Source organism: Amblyraja radiata, chromosome 4, assembly GCF_010909765.2.
Source record: "Amblyraja radiata isolate CabotCenter1 chromosome 4, sAmbRad1.1.pri, whole genome shotgun sequence".
NCBI lineage: Eukaryota > Metazoa > Chordata > Chondrichthyes > Rajiformes > Rajidae > Amblyraja > Amblyraja radiata.
The window spans coordinates 58,704,730-58,724,021 of record NC_045959.1 but is presented as its reverse complement, the minus strand read 5'-3'; the positions used below and the strand labels follow the sequence as shown (position 1 = coordinate 58,724,021).

At 43.3% G+C, this 19,292-nt stretch overlaps 1 protein-coding gene across 1 annotated transcript in view; it reads left to right on the top strand.

Moving 5' to 3' along the window:
* chpf2 (chondroitin polymerizing factor 2) overlaps positions 1-13,850 on the top strand; it is a 35,808-nt gene extending 21,958 nt beyond the window's left edge. Inside the window, exons 3-4 of the mRNA XM_033019560.1 lie at positions 8,196-8,378; positions 9,419-13,850. Coding sequence (XP_032875451.1) covers positions 8,196-8,378; positions 9,419-10,678 — 1,443 coding nt within the window. The 3' untranslated portion in view covers positions 10,679-13,850. The remainder of the gene's footprint in view (positions 1-8,195; positions 8,379-9,418) is intronic.
* The last annotated feature ends 5,442 nt before the right edge of the window (positions 13,851-19,292 follow it).

Here is a 19,292-nt window from a genome sequence, read left to right as displayed (position 1 = left end):
CATCAAGTTTGCTGACGATACCACTGTTGTGGGACATATCACTGATGGGGACGAGTCAGAGTATAGAAGTGAGATCGACTGACTGACCAAATGGTGCCAGCACAATAACCTAGCCCTCAACACCAGCAAACCCAAGGAACTGATTGTGGACTTTGGGAGGGGTAGGATGGGGACCCACAGTCCCGTTTATATCAACCGATGGTGGAAAGGATCAAGAGTTTCAAATTCCTGGGCGTGCACATCTCTGAAGATCTCTCCTGGTCCGAGACCCCTGATGCTATCATAAAGAAAGCAAAGTTTACGGAGAGTCGGTATGTCAAGGAGGACTCTCTCTAACCTCTACAGGTGCACAGTAGAGAGCATGCTGACCAGTTGCATCGTGGCTTGGTTCGGCAACTTGAGTGCCCAAGAGCGAAAAAGACTACAAAAAGTAGTAAACACTGCCCAGTCCATCATCGGCTCTGACCTCCCTATCATCGAGTGGATCTATTGCAGTCACTGCCTCAAAAAGGCTGACAGTATCATCAAGGACCCACACCATCCTGGCCACACACTCATCTCCCTGCTACCTTCAGGTAGAAGGTACAGGAGCCTGAAGACTGCAACGTCCAGGTTCAGAAACAGCTACATCCCCAAAGCCATCAGGCTATTGAACTCAACTCAAACAAAACTCTGAACATTAATAGCCCATTATCAGTTTATTTGCACTTTATCTGTTTTATTTATTCATGTGTGTATATATTTATACAATGGTATATGGACACACTGATCTGTTCTGTATTCATGCCCTCTATATTCTGTTGTGCTGAAGCAAAGTAAGAATTTAAGTGTCCTATCTGGGACACATGACAATAAACTCTCTTGAACCGTGGCATAAAGTGTCAGACACTTCAAAACCATCTAAAACGTCAATAGACAATAATAAAGTCTCAGAATTTCTGGATAATTGTAATCTCCCTCAATTAGAACTGAGGGAACAAGAGGAACTGGGAGCACAAATTACGTCTAAGGAGATAGAAGACACAATAAACACACTTAAGAACGGAAAAACACCAGGACCAGACGGATTCAGTAACGAAGTCTATAAATCCTTTTACGACAGTTACTCCACGCCTACAGAAAATGTATACATATGCTTTTAAAGAGCAAAGATTACCTGAAACATTAGCAGAATCAACGATCACATTAATACTTTAAAAAGATAAAAATATAGAAGAACCAGGATCATATAGAGCTATTGCTCTGTTAAATACGGATCAAAAAATAATAGCGAAAACACTAGCCAGAAGACTAAGCAGGTATGTTAGTAGATTAATAAATGAGGATCAAACAGGATTTATACCTAAGAGACACTCATTCAATAATTTGAGACGCTTGCTTAACATAATGCATTCACATAAATCTCATGACCAAGAGTTATCTATCATTTCACTGGACGCAGAAAATGCGTTTGATCAAGTAGAATGGGATTATATGATTAAAGTATTGCAAAAATTCCAAATGGGAGAGAACTTCATCGCATGGATAAAATTATTATATAACAAACCCACGGCTAGAATACTAACTAATAATATACTATCCACGAAATGTGAATTATCAAGGGGTAATAGACAAGGATGTTCATTATCACCGCTGTTATTTGCTTTGGTAATTGAACCCCTTGCTGAAAAAATAAGAACACACCCGGATATTTATGGTTATAATACAAAACACTCAAATAACATAATATCTTTATACGCCGATGATGTACTATTGTACATCACAAAACCACAAATTAGTATACCAAACATATTAAATTTAATTGAGGACTTTGGATCCTTCTCAGGATATAGAATAAACTGGAACAAAAGTGAAATTATGTCGATAAAACCAAAAGACTCAACACACCTCCGGAAATTCCCCTTTAAAATAGCCACAGAAAAATTCAAATATTTGGGAATTGAAATTACTAGAAACTACCATGATATGTTTAAAGCCAATTATAATCCCTTACTTAAGAAACTAAATAATTTGATTAAATTCTGGAAAACACTTCCGATGTCCATAATAAGCAGAATAAACGCTATAAAAACGATCTTTCTACCACAAATCCTATACCTATTTCAATCAATACCTATATATCTCCCAAAAAAGTTTTTCAAAAAATTGGACTCAGACATTACAAATTTTATATGGGATTATAAATCCCATAGAATACAAAGAGCACACCTTAATAAACGAAAAGAGTTGGGTGGTCTAGCGCTCCCCAACTTTATGTATTATAATTGGGCAGTAAATATTAAAAATATGATTCACCTGCTGGACAATTCTGCCCAGCAGGTGGACTGGATTGTAATGGAAAGAGAGGACTGCTCTCCGTGTAATATAGGAGCGACTCTCCTCTCACCAATACATCTGAATAACAAAAATTATAATAAAAATCCAATTATACATAGCACAATTAGAACATGGAAACAAATTAAACAGAACCTAAAATTAAGAAACCTATCTCTTTTAATACCAATAGTTAATAATCCATTGTTTAAACCATCAATTATAGACAAATCATTTATACAATGGGAAAGAATGGGAATCAAAACGCTCGGAGATCTGTATGAATTGGGAAAATTACTATCATTTCAACAACTACAACTGAAATATAATTTGAAAAACAATCAATATTTTAAATATCTTCAAATTCGTGATTATCTGAAAAAATACACAAAAAACTATCATAATATGCCTACAGACTTACTGGATGAAGCAATGAAGACAAAGGCGGAATCAGCTAATCTAATATCGTACTTATATAACATCATCTTAAACATAGAAATACCCACAACTGATGGAATTAGAAGAGACTGGGAACAAGAATTAGCTATTAAAATTTCAAAAGAGAGCTGTGATAATCACCTACTACAGGTGCATAAATGTTCGATCAACGTACGACATACTCTCATCCAATTCAAAACATTACATAGACTATATTATTCAAAAACTAAAATAAATAAACTCTTCCCTAATGTCTCACCCATCTGTGATAAATGTCTGTGTCAAGAAGCTACCATAGCGCATTCTTTTGTTTTTTGTACAAAAATACAAAAATTCTGGAATGAAATATTTGATATCTTTACAAAATTAATTAAAATAAAACTCTGTACCAAAACCAGAATGGATTATTTTTGGAATATCGGAAGGTAACCCTGAACTAAACGTGTTTCAGAAGAATTTACTCAATTACGGGCTAATAATGGGGAAAAAAGCTCATACTTAAATTCTGGAAAAATGCACCTACACCAACAATAAAAATGTGGATATCAAATATGTTTGAAACACTACATCTGGAAGAGATGAGATTCCTCTTAGCAGGCAAAGCAGACCATTTCCAAAAGACGTGGTCTACGTTTTTGGAACTATTATAAGCATAAGGTGCAATAGTAATTAAAAATAAATAAATAAATAAATAAAAGGTACCAGGATCTGGTAACGGGGTGTAAAAACCCCCCAAAAAAACAAAACAACAAAATAACAAAAACAGACTTGGTTGGTAGTCCCCTTTCTGCGGAGTTTAATGTTATAATAGAGCGATTGTTTCTCCTTTCTTTTTCCTTCTTTTCTAGGGTCTTCTTTCTTTCCTTACTTCCTTCTCTAACTTCTTTTCTAAGGGGCTTTCTTTTCTCAACACTCTCTTGCACCTTCACGACTCTTGCGCACTTTCTTTACTTTCTTTACTTCTATCTTTTTCTTAAAGCTCAAAAAATGAAGCGGTACAAAAAATGTATTAAGACATATGTGTTGTGTAGTATTGTAATTTACCGTACTTCTAATAAAAAAAATAAAAATAAAAGATAAATAAAATTGGGTAAGATTGGTAACGTAGGAACAGAAATAAACCTTTATTCCCTGAGGCATATTGCATGCTTGAATTAAAGTTTCATTTATATCTGAACTCTTTTATTTGTTCACGGGATGTAGACTTACCTGGTGGTGCCAATGTTATTTGTCCACCTCTAATTGCCCATGAACTGAGGAAACATTTGAAAGTCAGGACACACAGTGGATCAGGCCAGAGAGGGTCGGGACAGCAGACCTCTCTGAAGGACGCTAGTGAACCATTTGGGTTTTTATGACAGTCCAATAACTTAATGACCACTACTACTAAGAGATTTATAGCACTGTATAAATCTTCCATCAAAACACAGGCATTATGTGGCACCTCCTTGATCTGTATATATCCAATCCTGTTTATGACAAAATAAATTGTTAGCAAATTAGGAGTGATTACTAAACAGAAGAATAAATTCCATAAGGACTTAAAATACGCTTCATTAAATTCCAATCTCCTTTCACTCCCTGATCATTAGGGGCAATTTGCATAGACAATTAACTTGCAAGCCTGTACGTCTTTGCGATGTGGGGGGATTCCAGAGAAAACCCACGTGGTCACGAAGAATGTGCAAATTCCCCACAGACAGCACCCAAGATTAGGATCGAGCCGGGGTTTCTGGCACTGTGAAGCAGCAGCTCAACCCGCTGCGTCACTGTGCCGCTCTCTCCTCTTATACGAATGATTGATCAGGAAATGGGTGGAATGAGTACAAATTGTGACTTTTAACAAAGCTTTATTTAATGCATAGCTACAAAATAAATTAATAGAGGGTCAACCACAAGACTACCGTAGGTTGGCTTAGCCTCGCCCACTAATGGTATCCTTACTTCATTGTTCTGGCACCCACTCAAACTGTCTGCCTGAATGCTGAGAAGCTGTAACCTTTAGCCACCCATGTGTTCACCACCCAGAATATGGATGGCAGAGAGGAACTCTTGTGGGCAGCTACTGCTGAGGCATTGTACTGAATAAAGATGCCAAGCCAAATAGCAAACTCTGTTTGTGCAATGTTTTATTTGAACTAAAGTATAAATTTAACATTTCTGTAGCACTTCAACAATCTTGAGTGCCCTAAGTTCCATCACCCCAACTGCACAGTGAGATATAACACAGAAACATGTCCTGCAGTCCATCAAGCATTGACTATCCATTTTTAATCCCATTTTTTTATTCTCCCCATATTCTGAGCAACTCCTTCACATTGAATGGTAAGACCCTGCGGGATGTTGTAGAGCAGAGGGGCCTAGGACTACAGGGACATAATTCCCTGAAAGTGGCATCACAGGTAGATCGGGTGATCAAGAAAGCTTTTGGTATATTGGCCTTCATCTGTCAGGATATTGCATATAGAAGTTGAGATGTTACGTTACTGTTGCACAAGACATTGGAGAGGCCCACACTTGGAGCACTGAGTTCAGTTTTGGTCTCCCTGCTACAGAAAGAATGTCATTAAGCTGGAAAGAGTGCAGAGAAGATTTACAAGAGTGTAGCCAGTACTGGAGGAGCTGAGCTATAGGGCAGGCTAGGACTTTATTCCTCAGAACACAGGGGTCTGAGGGGTGATCTTATAAAGGTATATAAAATCATGAATGGAATAGATAGGGTGAATAGGCACATAGTTTTTACCCAGCATAGGAGAATCAAACAGAAGAGGACATAGGTTGAAGATGAGATGGGAACGATTTAATATGCACCTGAGGGACAACATTTTCACTCAGAGGGTGTTAGGTGTATGGTATGAGCTGCCAGAGGAGGTAGTTGACATGGATACTATGAGGACATTTAAAAAAACACTTCGGCAGGTATATGGATAGGAAAGGTTTAGAGGGATATTGGCCAAATGTGGGCAAATGGGAGTAGTTTAGATGGGGCATCATGGTCAGCATGGATGAATTGGGCCAAAGGGCCTGTTTCTGTGCTGTATGATAAATTGAAAGCTAAAATATAGATACAGCAAACAAATTCGCAGGTAATCAGTATGATTGTTTTTATTGGCCGTTATTTATGTAACAAAACTAGCAATGTCTTGCTGCCATTAATATTAGACCCTGATGAGACCTCATCGGGAACATTGTGTGCAGGTTTTAATGTGACTATTACACGTGATGTGTGATAGAGCGAATGCCGCGAGGGTTTAGCAGATTGAATAATATTTAACATGGAACAGTACAGCACAGGAACAAGCTCTTTGTCCTCCTTGCCGAACATGATGCCAAGTTAAACTAATCTCCACTGCCCACACGTGATTCATATCCCACTATTCCATGCATATCCATGTGCCTAACTAAAAACCTCTTATTTTAGAGCAAAGGATTTTAGGAATGGGAAGGGATTGGGTAGGCTGGACTTATTTTCCCTGGAGCAGAGGCTGGGGGGCAATGATAGAAGTATACAGAATGTAAGAGGGCTTGGAAATGGCAGATGTAGTTTAATCTGAGCAAGTGTGATGCGTTGCATTTGGGAGGTTGAATATAAGGGAAGAGTATACAATTAACGGCAAGACCCTTAACAGCATTGATGTGCAGTGGGCTCTTGGAGTCCAAGTTCACAGCTCACTGGAGGTCACAGCACAAGTAGATAGGGTGGTAAAGGATGCATATGGCATGCTTGCCTTTGTTGCTAGGGACATTGAGTGTAAGAGTCAGGAAGTCACAATGCAGCTCTATAAGACTTTGGTTAGGCTGCATTTGGAGTATTGTGTGCAGTTCTGGTCGCTCCATCATAGGAAAGATATGGAGGCATTGGAGAGAACGCAGTGAAGGTTTACCAGAATGCTGCCTGGATTAGAGGGTTTCAGATACAAGGAGAGGTTGGATAAACTTGAATTGCTTTCTCTGGAATATCGGAGGTTGAAATAAGATTTGATAGAGGTATATATAATGATGAGCGGCATAGATAGGGTAAACAATCAGAACATTCTCCCTCAGGGTTGAAATGTCCAATAATAAGGTGAGGGGGAAAGTTTAACGGAGATGTACAGGGCAAGACTTTTACACCAAGAATGGCAAGGGCCTAGAATGCATTGGTGGTGGTGAAAGGCAGATATGATAGTGGTTTTTAAAAGGCTTTTATATAGGCACATAGAAATGTAAGGAATAGTGGGACATGGATCATGTACAGGCAGATGAGATCAGTTTAACTTGTTTGGCATGTTAAACATGTCCGGCACAAATATTGTGGGTAGAAGGGCCTGTTCCCGTTTGTACTGTTCTTTGTTCTATCTGGATAGGGGAGATATCCAGAATCTTTTACCCATGGTAGGGATAGAAAAAAATGAGGGCACAGATTTAAGGTGAAAGGAAGGAGTTTTAAAGTGGATCAAAATAAATTTCAATGTGGCAGCCACCTTAAACTGCAAATTAACATGTTGCTTTTTGCCCTTTAATGTTTCTTTCTCGCTCTCTGTCTCTTTCTCTCTTCTCCAACCCCATTTCCTCCCTTGTTTCTACCTGGATCAGTGTTGGCAACCATAGCTCAGCAAAGTAACAGGTAGACTGTAGGGAAGCCTCGATAACATCGGCTAAAAACAGCAATGAGATGACAAATTATGGGGATTTTGAACATATACAAATTATGGTTAACAATAAAATGGAGAGAGAGAATACAATATGAGTGTAAACTAAAAAGGAATAAAAACCTATCTTAAAAACTGCTAGTGGTATGTAAAATGTGGAGATTCACAGCAGTTTGTAAATGATATGAAGATTGGTGGTGTTGACAATGAGGAGGGTAGTCACAGGCAGCAGATTGATGGTAAATTGGGCAGGGCAATGGTAAATGGAATCTAATCTTGATAAGTATGAGGTGTTGCATTTTTGGGGAAGGGGTCTACTAAGGGACAAACATATACCACAAATGGTTGGCTCTGATGGGGTACTGATGGGCAACACTGACCGATTGGTGGTGAAGAATAGGGATGCTTGCCTTCATTAGTCAGGGTGCAGAGTTTAAGAGCAGGAGGTTCTTGCTTGAAGATTATAAAATATTGGTTAGACCACAGCTGGAACACTGTGTGCAGTTGTGGTCGCCACACTCCAGCAAGGGCGCAATTACACTGGCAAGGGTTCTGAAGCTGCCATAGGCTGGGTGATTAAAGGAGGATCAGTGAAAGGAATATAAAGTTGCCAAGTTCTCTACCACTGTCTGGCCCCCATGACTGCTGTCTCTACAGTGCAAACCATTAATGGCTGACGGACCTTGCAGTGAGGAATAGCGGTGTAGAGGACACTTTGCTTTGAATGGGAGAGCTTGCTTCTGACTCTAGGCTTGAAATGAACTGTCTGCTGTCCCCATGCAGTAATATCTCATAAGGTGCTTTCTGTTTCAGGATGTGCACTACCGCTCCTTCCAGCTGGGCAAAAATACAGACCCGGATAAAGAGGACAGTGGCGAATTCACAAAGGCCTTCACTGTTCATCTGGTGTCAGACCCTACACTTATGTATCGCCTTCATCGCCGATTCAGTGAACTTGAACTGGAAAAAACGTACCGGGAAATCAAAGAGCTACAGGTAATCTTGTTTGTGAAGCTCAATTCCCAGAGCCATTGGCATGTGCAGGCTGGGAATAAATTCCGGAGGTACTTTAAATCACAGGATTGGAGAAATGTTGACGTTGCTAGGCTGGAAAGGGTTCAGTGAAGTTTTACGAGGATGTTGCCATGACTCAAGGGAGAGTTGGGCAGGCTAGGACTTTATTCTTTGGAGCACAGGAGGATGCCAGGGGAATTCTGGAAGTGTGCAAATTAATGAGAGGCAGGAATAGGGTAAATGTGCTCCAAAGAGATAAAATTCTAGCTTGCCTAACTTCTCCCTATAGCTCAAGCTCAATGTAATTTAAATGTTGTAATTGAACCTGCCTCTACCACTTCCTCTGGCAGCTCGTTCCTCTGGGTCAAAAACCTTAAATCCCCTTTAAATCTTCACCCTCAACCTTAAACCTATGCCTTCTAGTTTTACACATCTTCATCCATCTTAACTACGGTATGTTCCTCATGATTTTATAAAACTCTATAAAGCCACCCTTCTCCATGCCCCCAACCATATACCGTCCTTCTGACCTGTGTCACCACTTTCAGGGAACTATATTCTTAAACTTCTTGGTCTCTCCCTGTTCTACTACACTTCCCAAGGCCCTGTCATTCACATACATAGTAATGTAGTTTCCGGCGGGAGGAGGGAGAATTGAAGGAAATGTAGTGAAAATAAAAACAAATTGGTAAGTGTGGTTGATTTTTGGCATGGTCTTGATGGGCAGAAGGACGGGTTTTCATCGGGTAAGACGGTGACTCTAAGAAGAGTGGGTGGACGTGAAATCAACTCCCCAAATTGTGCCCCAAACCACTAGTTGATATTGTCCGAAGAAAGGTCCCAACCCAAAACGTCACTATCCATGTTCTCCACAGGTGCCACCTGACATGCTGAGTTACTCGAGCACTTTGTGGGGTTTTTCTGCCGTTTTTTATTTCTACCTCATATTGTGCTGTCTTTTTGCTTTGTATAACTTGTTCATCGGTCTTCGTGAGTGCTCACCTCAAACCTTTGTGTTGCAGATGGAAATAAGGAACCTGAGTAAACTGACGCCGGACGAGGAGATGGGAGCAACTTGGCCGATTGGCATCAACCCGCCGTTCAAGCCCAAGACCCGGTTTGAGGTGTTGAGCTGGGACTATTTCACGGAGGAGCAGATTTACTCCTGCGTCGAGGGCTCCCCCAAGTGCGAGCTACGTGGTGTCAACAAGGCAGACGTCAGTGACATTGTGGAGACGGCCATGCGGCAGCTGAACGAGAGGTACCAACCCCTGCTGCACTTCCGCAAGCGGCAGCTGCTGAACGGTTACCGCCGCTTCGACCCCACACGTGGCATGGAGTACACCCTGGACCTGGTGCTGGATGCTCACACAGAGAAGGGCTACAGCCGGCCCATCGCCAAGAGGGTTAGTCTGCTGCGGCCGCTCGGCAGCGTGGAGATCATCCCCATGCCCTACGTGACCGAGGCCACCCGGGTCCAGGTGATCTTGCCTCTGACCGTGCACGAGCAGGACTTTGTGGGCAACTTCCTGGAAGCTTACTCGATGAACGCCCTGGACTTGCACGATAACGTGCTGCTGACCTTCCTCTTCATCTATGACCCCTTTGATGCCCAGCGCGTCAGCCAGAATGACATCTTCGCCAATGTCAAGTCCTCCATCGCCGAGATCGAGAAGCGGTACACCGATGTGAAAATCCCGTGGATAAGCGTCAAGACCGACGTTCCTTCCCAGATTAAGATCATGGACATAATTTCCAAGAAGCACCCTGTAGACGCCCTGTTCTTCATCGCCAGTGTCTGGACCGAGATCAACGGGGAGTTCCTCAACCGTTGCCGGATGAACACCATCAACAATTGGCAGGTCTTCTTCCCCATCCACTTCCAGGAGTACAACCCTGCCATCGTGTACCGGGAGCAGCAGACGCCCTCGTCTGCCGAGTTTGTGAAGGACGGCCACTTTGACCGGCGCACCTTCGGTGAGGCCTGCTTCTTCAACTCTGACTACATGGCGGCACGTACCAAGATGGCGGCTGACATCCTCGACAGCGACGAGATGCTGGAAATCATGGAGGTGTACGATGTCTTCATCAAGTACTCGGGCCTGCATGTCTTCCGGCCGGTGGAGCCGGCCCTGGTGCAGAAGTACAGCTACCGAACGTGCAACCCGCGGCTTAGCGAGGAGCTCTACCACCGCTGCATGCTCAGCAATTTGGAGGGGCTGGCGTCGCGCTCCCAGTTGGCCCTAGCCATGTTCGAGCAGGAGCAGGCTAACAGCACTTAGATCTGAGACAGGGACTAACGTAAGACTTATCTGTGCAGTATGTTATTAGAAAAACCTGTTGCTTCGGCTACTGTAGTTTGGCTTTTAGCCACTGGGACCTGGGTTCAAATTGTAAAGTTATGGAGCTGTACAACATGGAAACAGGCCCTTCGGCTAACCTTGCCGACTAAGTTGGCATATTGGGCAGGTCCCATTTGCCTGCATTTGGCCCGTATCCCTCTAAACACTTCCTATCCATATATCTGTCCAATTGTCTTTTAAAAGTCATAATTTTACCCGTTCTATAGCTTCCTCTGGCAGCTCATTCCAGATACGGACTTCTTCTCAGTGAAAACGTTGCCTCTGAGGTCACTATTAAATCTCTCCCCTCTCATCTTTTCGAATCCTGGAGAAAAGACTGAGAGTTCACTTTTCTCTGCCCTTCATGATCTTGTTCATCTCAAAAGGTCACCCCTCAGCCACTGCCTTTTTCAAGTCTGTCCTTCAAAAAGAAGTTGTGGAGACAGGCCTCATTTAAAGTCCAATCTAATCCCAGATTGGTTCATTCTAAGCAGGCACAATCGATCAAGGGATAGCTTGTTTAGTTTCCTTTGCAGTCTATTCATTTAAAAAATGCAAACTTAGCATCACCCAGTCTCTGATGAATGGTTTGCCTCTTCTTAACCCAAACTATCTACAGTCATGGTGACTGTGCCCTGGGTGTGAAGTGCACCATTCTCCACCCAGGGCTTGTTCTGTCGATGGGTGTGCATTGGGGACAGATTTGGCAACATTCCGTGTCTCAGGCGCATTGCCTGCTTGTTCCTTCAATTTAGCAAATCAGCTGAGAAGCAAAATATCCAGCAAGGATCTTGCTTTTAAAAGGTGCCTGAGGAGAGAAAGCTTTCAGCCCCACTGCAACCACTTCTCTCGCAAATTCTGTACACTCTCCCTACCGTCCTCTACCCATTCATTTAATCTTTTACAGACCTGATCCCTTCACTCTATCATCCGTTCAACCCATTCATCTTGGTGGTTGTTCAGTGGTTACATTGCTGGACTAGGAACTAGAAGCCTGGACTAATCAAGAGACTGATATTCAAAGAACGTAGAACAGATCATAGTAACAGGCCCTTGGGCCCACAAAGTCTCTGCTGAACATGATGCCAAGTTAATCTCTGCCTACAGGTAATGCATATCCCTCCATTCCCTGCATATCCATATTGCTATATAAAAGCCTCTTACACATCTCGTGTATACCTGCGTCCACCACCTCCCCTGGCAGCACATTCCAGGCACCCAACACTCTTTATGTGAAAACATACCCTTTAAACTTTCCCCCTCTCACCTTAAAGATAGGCTTTTTGACAATTCCACCCTAACCATCCAGCCTAACATTTTGTATCTCACATGGGAGTTTTACAATTTAAATTCAGCTGATAATCAAACTAATCTAGTAACAATGATTGCAAAACCTGCTGCTTTTCAAAAAGAACACCACCTGGTTCACAAATGTTCTTTGGGAACAAATGCACTAATTTTACCCGTTTGCCGTATGTGACTGCAATCCTAAACCATATGGTTGGCACTTAAACGTCTTTTAAAATGGTCTGAGAAGCCACGGTTTATGGGCAATTAAGGATGGGCAATAAATATTAGTGTTGCCAACAATACCCCAGATCCCAAAATACCCACACCTGAACCTTCTTTCCTGATCCTTAGTCACCCCCTAGTTCATCCTTCACCAGTTAGGGAATCGAGTATAAATGTTGGGGCGTCATGTTACAGTTGTACGAGACAATGGTGAGGCTGCACTTGGGAGTATTGTATTCAGTTTGGTCACCCTCGTATAGAAAATATGTTGTTAAGATGGAAAGAGTGCAGAAATGTACGAGGATGATTCATGAAGGGAATAGATAGGGTGAATGCACAGAGGCTTTTTCCCAGGGTTGGGGAAACAAGCACTAGAGGGCATAGGTTTAAGGTAAGAGCAGAGAGATTTCATAGGAAGCTGTGGTGCTGGGCTGAGTCCACTGCTCCCTGCAGGCTCTTGTGTACTGACTTTGCCTTACCAGGCCACGATGTAAACAGATCCCACTCAGTCTCCTCCCTACCAAACAGATTTTTTTTTTAAGTCTCTCCACCTAACTCATCCCCCATCCGTACAGTTGTTCTAATAGATCTCTCTAAAGCTTTCACATCTTTCCCAAAGCATGGAGGAATGAGACATAGAGTGCAATGACTTGTGGAGAGCTGCAAGGGATGATTTCTCTGCTTCTCTAATCATTCTGAGGATTTCCCAGCAGTGTGCCAAATCCGAGCCAACCTAAGCCTCGACTGAGCCACCACAAATGTCCCTGCTTCCCAAGTTAGAAGAGTATCAGACACTATTTTATTGTCATACAGCATGGAATCAGGCCATTAGTTCAACTCGCCCGATCTAAGCAAGTCCCATTTGGCCCATATCTCTCTAAACATTTCCAATCCATGTACCTGTCTAACTCTCTTTTAACTGTTGTCACTGTCAACAGTTGATTGCATGCCTGTTTGCTTGCTCTAAATTTTAGCATTCTGTTTTTCAAGTCATACACCATTGTAATAGGGACCTTCGGCCAAATTCATCCACGCCAACCATGCTGCCTCATCTAAGTGATTCCCATCTTCCCATGTTTGGCCCATATCCCTCTAAACCCGTCCAAATGTCTTTTAAATGCTACCTCCTCTGGCAACTTGTGCCATATACCCACCATCCTATGTAGAAAAAGTTTCCCCCTCAGGTTCCTATTAAAGCTTTCCTCTTTTTCCTTAAATCTATTTCCTCTAGTTCTTGATTCTCCTACTCTGGATAAAATACTTTGTGCATTCACCCTATCTATTCTATTCCCCTCGTTGTTTTATGTACAATTTGTTTGTCGTTTCATCTCATTGAGCATTGGCGGAGAGTGTGTGTGCGTGCTCTCACAAATTGCCTGCTAACATGGACCTGTGCCGGTCACTGCTTGTAGAAATGATGTACATCAAATGCTTTGGAAAGCTCTTAGAGCTTCCTGGTGCTTCCTGTAAACAAAAAGTATTGCTCGTCTCTGAACAGTTGGGCCATTGAAAGACTTTGTCTTCAAAGTTGTAACTTTATGTAGTAACTGTGTGTTCCGAACAGTGTGCTGTCAGCTGAAACAATGACATAGCATTATGATCTGTTGCTGTCTGCTTTCTCAATGCCACACAGAGCAGGTGCACCACGCTTCACACAGCTGCTCCAGCAAGCCAGCTTTGCTGTCTTCAGATGCCTTTAAACAACTGACTGCCAACAGTGGTCTCCAATATTCATGTTCAGGGCAAAACAAGCACGAAAAACCTTCAAATGGAGACAAGAGACTGCAGAAGCTAGAATCTTGAGCAAAGCACAATGGTACTTAATTGTCATTACCTAGATACCGTGAATTTCTTTGTTTTGCCTACAATTCAGTGAAAATCATACTATACCTAAGCACAATTATACATGTATAAAAAGTGCACATATTGTAGTGTAAGAATAGGAGACTTCACTGAGGCGGTATACAAAGAGTTGCCGTGTTTCCAGTGCCATCTCGTGCCCTTCAACTCTTTTTAATTATCGAGTCTCATCTTGGCCATAAAGGCTTGTCCTGGTAGCGGCACTGGTTTCCACGATGTAGGGGCCGGCCTGGCCTAGCGATTCTGTCCGTGTCCTCCACCACCGCCCTGTGCTGCCGCAGGCCGTGTCCTATACGCAAGCTCGGCTGCAATGGGGCCTCCAGCTGTTCCCCCAGCTGCTGTAGGGCCTCTAGCAGCCCGCTCCAGTGAATGGTTGGTCACAGGCAAAGATACTAGAGGAGCTCCTCTAGTATCTTTGGTCATAGAGGAGCTGAGTAATGCTATGAAAAGTATTTTCTGGAGCTGAACTCCATGGACAGTGAGGCCCATGGCCCAGCGCGAATAAGCAGAAGGCCAGAGGAGGCAACACCATTCTGCATGGGCTGGTGGGGGCAGCCGGTGTTGGAGGTACACAGCGGGTCTGGCACCAGACGGCACGATGGGATAGCGGTAGAGTTGCGGCCTCACAGAGCCAGAGACCCGGGTTCGCTATTAATCTCAGGTGCTGTCTGTATGGAGTTTTGCACGTTCTCCCCGTGACTGCGTGGGATTTCTCCTGTTGCTCGATTCCTCCCACATTACAAAGGAGTGCAGGTTTGTAGATTAATAAGGTTAGGTAAAATTACAAATTGTCTCTAGTGTGTAGGATAGTGCTAATGTATGGGGTAATCGCTGGTCAATGTGGACTCGGTGGGCCGAAGTGCTTGTTTCTGCACTGCATCTCTAAAGGCTAAGGTAAATCTGTGGAGAGAATGGACAGGCAACGTTTCAGGAACCTCATCCGTTCATTCCCTCTGCAGCAGCTGCCTCACCCCGTGGTGTCCCTCCAGTACTTTTTTTTTAATCCAGGACCTTTACCTTCGCCTCACATGCTCAGCTACAAGCCTGGGCACAGCTGCTGCTGTCAACAGTTGGAGCGTACACTGGTTTGAATGCTTGTATGGTCTTACTTTACTTTAGACTTTAGAGATACAGAGTGGAAACAGGCCCTTTGGCCCACCGAGTCTTCATCGACCGGTGATCAGTGAGTCTTCATTGATCAGTGTTAGTACACTAACACTGTCCTACACACTAGGAGCTGGCACGGCGACGCAGCAGTAAAGTTGATGCCTTACAGCTCCAGACACCCTGGTTCGATCCTGACTAAGGGTGGTGTCTATACGTTCTCCCTGTGACCTGCGTGGGTTTTCTCCAGGAGCTCCGGCTCCAACCCACACTCCAAAGACGTTCAGGTTTGTAAGCTAATTGCCTTGGTAAAAATTGTAAATTGTCCCTAGTGTGTGTAGGATAGTTAGTGTGTGGGGATCGCTGGTCGGCACAGACTCAGTGGTCCGAAGGGCCTGTTTCCATGCTGTATCTCTAAACATAAACGTGGGGCAATTTAACAATTTTTACAGAAGCCAATTATCCTACAAAATCCATATGTCTTTGGAATGTGGAAACTGGGTCATAAGGAGAAAACCCACGCAGTCACAGGGAGAACGTACAAACTCCGTACAGACAGCACTCGTAGTTAAGATTGAACCTGGTCCTCTGGCACTGTAAAGCAGCAACAGTACTGCTGCGCCACCGTGTATCTAACAGTGATTGCAGCTCAAATCTCACTCACTGGTGAATGAAGTGCTTATGCGTTCATCTAGATTGGTGAATCTGCCACACATGGGTCTTGCTTTTATTACTTTCATCTGTAGAGGTCTCCCTGTATTTGTTGTTCACTTCTAGTGTTCTGTTTCCTAACGCCCGCACCCAATGTGACTATCAGCACACAACCTAAATAGAGTCCTTATCAGATGGCCCGACTGCCTTACACAGCCACAAGACTACAGACACACACGCACACCAATACAGACGCATATATATGTCACTCACCCACGCAATCATACCTACAGACCCTTAAGAGTCCTTTACCCAAGAGAGGAGAATGCATGAACTAGAGGTCACAAGTTTAAGATGAGAGGAGAAAGACTTAATAGGAACCTGAGGCGCAACTTTTTCACACAGGATGGTGGGTATATGGAACGAGCTGCCAGAGGAGGAAGTTGCAGCAAGTACTATAACAACATCTAATAGATATTTGGATAGGTACATGAGTAGGAAACATTTAGAGGGATATGGGTCAAACACAGGCAGGTGGGACTAGTGTAGAAGGGGTATCTTGGTCGGCATGAGCAAGTTGGGCTAAATGGTCTGTTTCCATGCTATATATGGGTCACACACCCCCACACATGCATTACACACACAGATGTGCATTCATTCTGAGAGATGTAGGCACTCACATTTAATGCAAACATCAAATGTTTACAGCATAGAAACAGGCTGTTCAGTCAGTGAAGGTCATATTGGCCTTGTTGTATTCCTATTTGCTGATAGCTTATCCACAACTTTGCAAATATTTTCCTTGAAGTGAGGAATTATTTCCATAAAGCTAACATTGAACCCACTCCATATCTGCAGATTGAACCTTTTTTTCATGTCTAGTTATTTCTCTAATCTCCATAGATGTGTGACTTCTTGGTTATCAAACCTGTCACTGGAGTCATTTCTATGTATCCGGATCCACGTTCATTTTGAACATTTTCTAATCACTCCTCAAGCATCTTAAAGGAGAACAAACCCACCTTTCCCATGAATTCAATGAATCTGTGGAATTCTCCACCTAGAAGGCAATGGCCATTGTTAAAACAGCACATCACAGGAACAGGCCCTTCAGTACATGTTTGTGCCAAACATGATGCCAAGACCAACACTTATCTCCCTGCACATAATCCATGTCCCTGCATATTCATGTGCCTATCCAAAAATATTTTAAATCCCACTATTGTATGCCCTCCACTGCCACTTCTGATAGCATGTTTCTGACACTCACCACCCTCCATATTAAAAAAAAACTGGCCCTGCACATCTCCTTTAAACTTTGCCTCGCTCACCTTAAAAATATGCCCTCCAGCATTTGATTTTCCCACTGTGGAAAAAAATGGTTCTGACTGTCTACCCTATCTATGCCTCTTGTTCTTTTATATTATATACTATCAGGTCTCCCTGCCTGCAATGTTCTAGAGAAAGCAATCCAAGTCTGTCCAACAAGATATTTAAGATACACAAAAATGCTGGAGAAACTCAGCGGGTGCAGCAGCATCTATGGAGCGAAGGAAATAGGCAACGTTTCGGGCCGAAACCCTTCTTCAGACGTCTGAAGGAGGGTTTTGGCCCGAAACGTTGCCTATTTCCTTTGCTCCATAGATGCTGCTGCACCCGCTGAGTTTCTCCAGCATTTTTGTGTACCTTCGAGTTGCATTTTAAATGTCAGGGGTTATGGGGAGAAGGCCAGGGAATGGGGTTGAGAGGGAAAGATAGGTCATCCTTGATCAAATGGCAGAGTAGATGTGATGGGCCGAATGGCCTAATTCTGCTCCTATGACGTGAACATATTTGGATTTTCATCACAAAAGACATCAGGGGCTATGGGAACAGCAGGAATGTGATGTTGAGAGAAAGGTTCAGCCAAGGTTGTGTTAAATGAGAGTGAGCTCAAAAGGCCTGTTCCTTTTTCCCTGGTTATTTTCCATGTAACCAGAAGTCCTTGTTACTGGGGCCATTCGTAAAAGTCTTCTCTGCCCCCTAACCAACATATTCACAATGCACCTGTGGCAAGGTGTTGACTGAATCTGTGTTTTAGAACAGCTTAATTTCAGACTCCACATCGTTAGAAGCCCAGGATTCCACATATTTTTAACTCCTGACATTGTCAAAGATTTGTACACACATAACCCTGGGCTTTACATCCGCTCTCTTTAGATTTGTACTTTATATTTTTATTCCTTTCCTCATTCATGAAATGCATCATTTTCTACTGAGTCGTCAGACATGACATTGGTGAGGCCGCATTTGGTGTACAGTATTGTGTTCAGTTTCAGTCACCCTGGTATGGGAAGGGTGTCAATTAGCTGGAAAGAGTGTAGGAAGATTTATGAAAATGTTGCCAGAACTCAGTACACGTGACAGTAATAAAATAGTGGTCACATGGTTTGCAGACTCAAAACATGATCCAAGATACTTTAATAGAGTTAGCAGTGTCTTTACAAACTGGGTATATTCCACTGCTCTCGTGTCCCTCCCCACCCAAATAAAATACAGTCCCATCAAAGCAACTTCACAGTAAAATTTCTGAACATTGTGCGCGGCAGATCTTCACAACAGCAGGTCCAAACGATGCCCATGAGTAACAGCAGTAACACTGAGTTTGATACAGTACATGAAGTGGGGGTGCCAGGCGCCAGGCGCCAGGGCAATGTCTGGCACGAGGGGTCACCACGGGAGGGCAGGGCAAGGAGGGGTGATGACACAGGGAGGGACGCAGGAGGGCTCAGGACATCACCACTCACGGGGCACTCTGGCTCAGGTGTGGGATCACAGACCTCAGGGATCACTAACCTACAATTCCCCCATCTCTACCCTGTGCCCCACCTGGATTCACACCCAATTCTCCCATCCCCTTCCAACAACAGTCCTTCCTCTGGCTTCACATTTCACACTTCTATCCTAATCACACACTTTTGTGTCTTTTCATCTCTAGCCTTTCCTGCCCATCAAACCATCTGCCTCACCTGTATCCTGTCACCAGGCTTTGTCCCTCTACCTCTCTTCCAGCTTTCTCTCCCTCCCTCCCTCCACCCCCCCCCCCCCCCAACTCCTCCCCCAAATAAGTGTGAAGTTTCCCGACCCGAAATATCTCCCATCCACATCCCCCACAGATGCTGCCTGGCCTCCAGTACTTTGTGTCTTTTTAAAAATAACCTCGCATCTGCAGTTCCTTGTGTCTACATCAGTGCGTAAATCAAACACATCTCTTCCCTCTTGCCATCTCCCGAATACCACACAGAACCATACACAATCCCACCTGCTGCACCCATCCCCACGCACAGCTGAAACCCAGATTAATTTTATGCAGTTAAACTCGAAGAATGCAGAACTTTATCAAAACTATGGAGGTTAGGAACGAGTCTTAGTTTAGTTATCCCGCTTT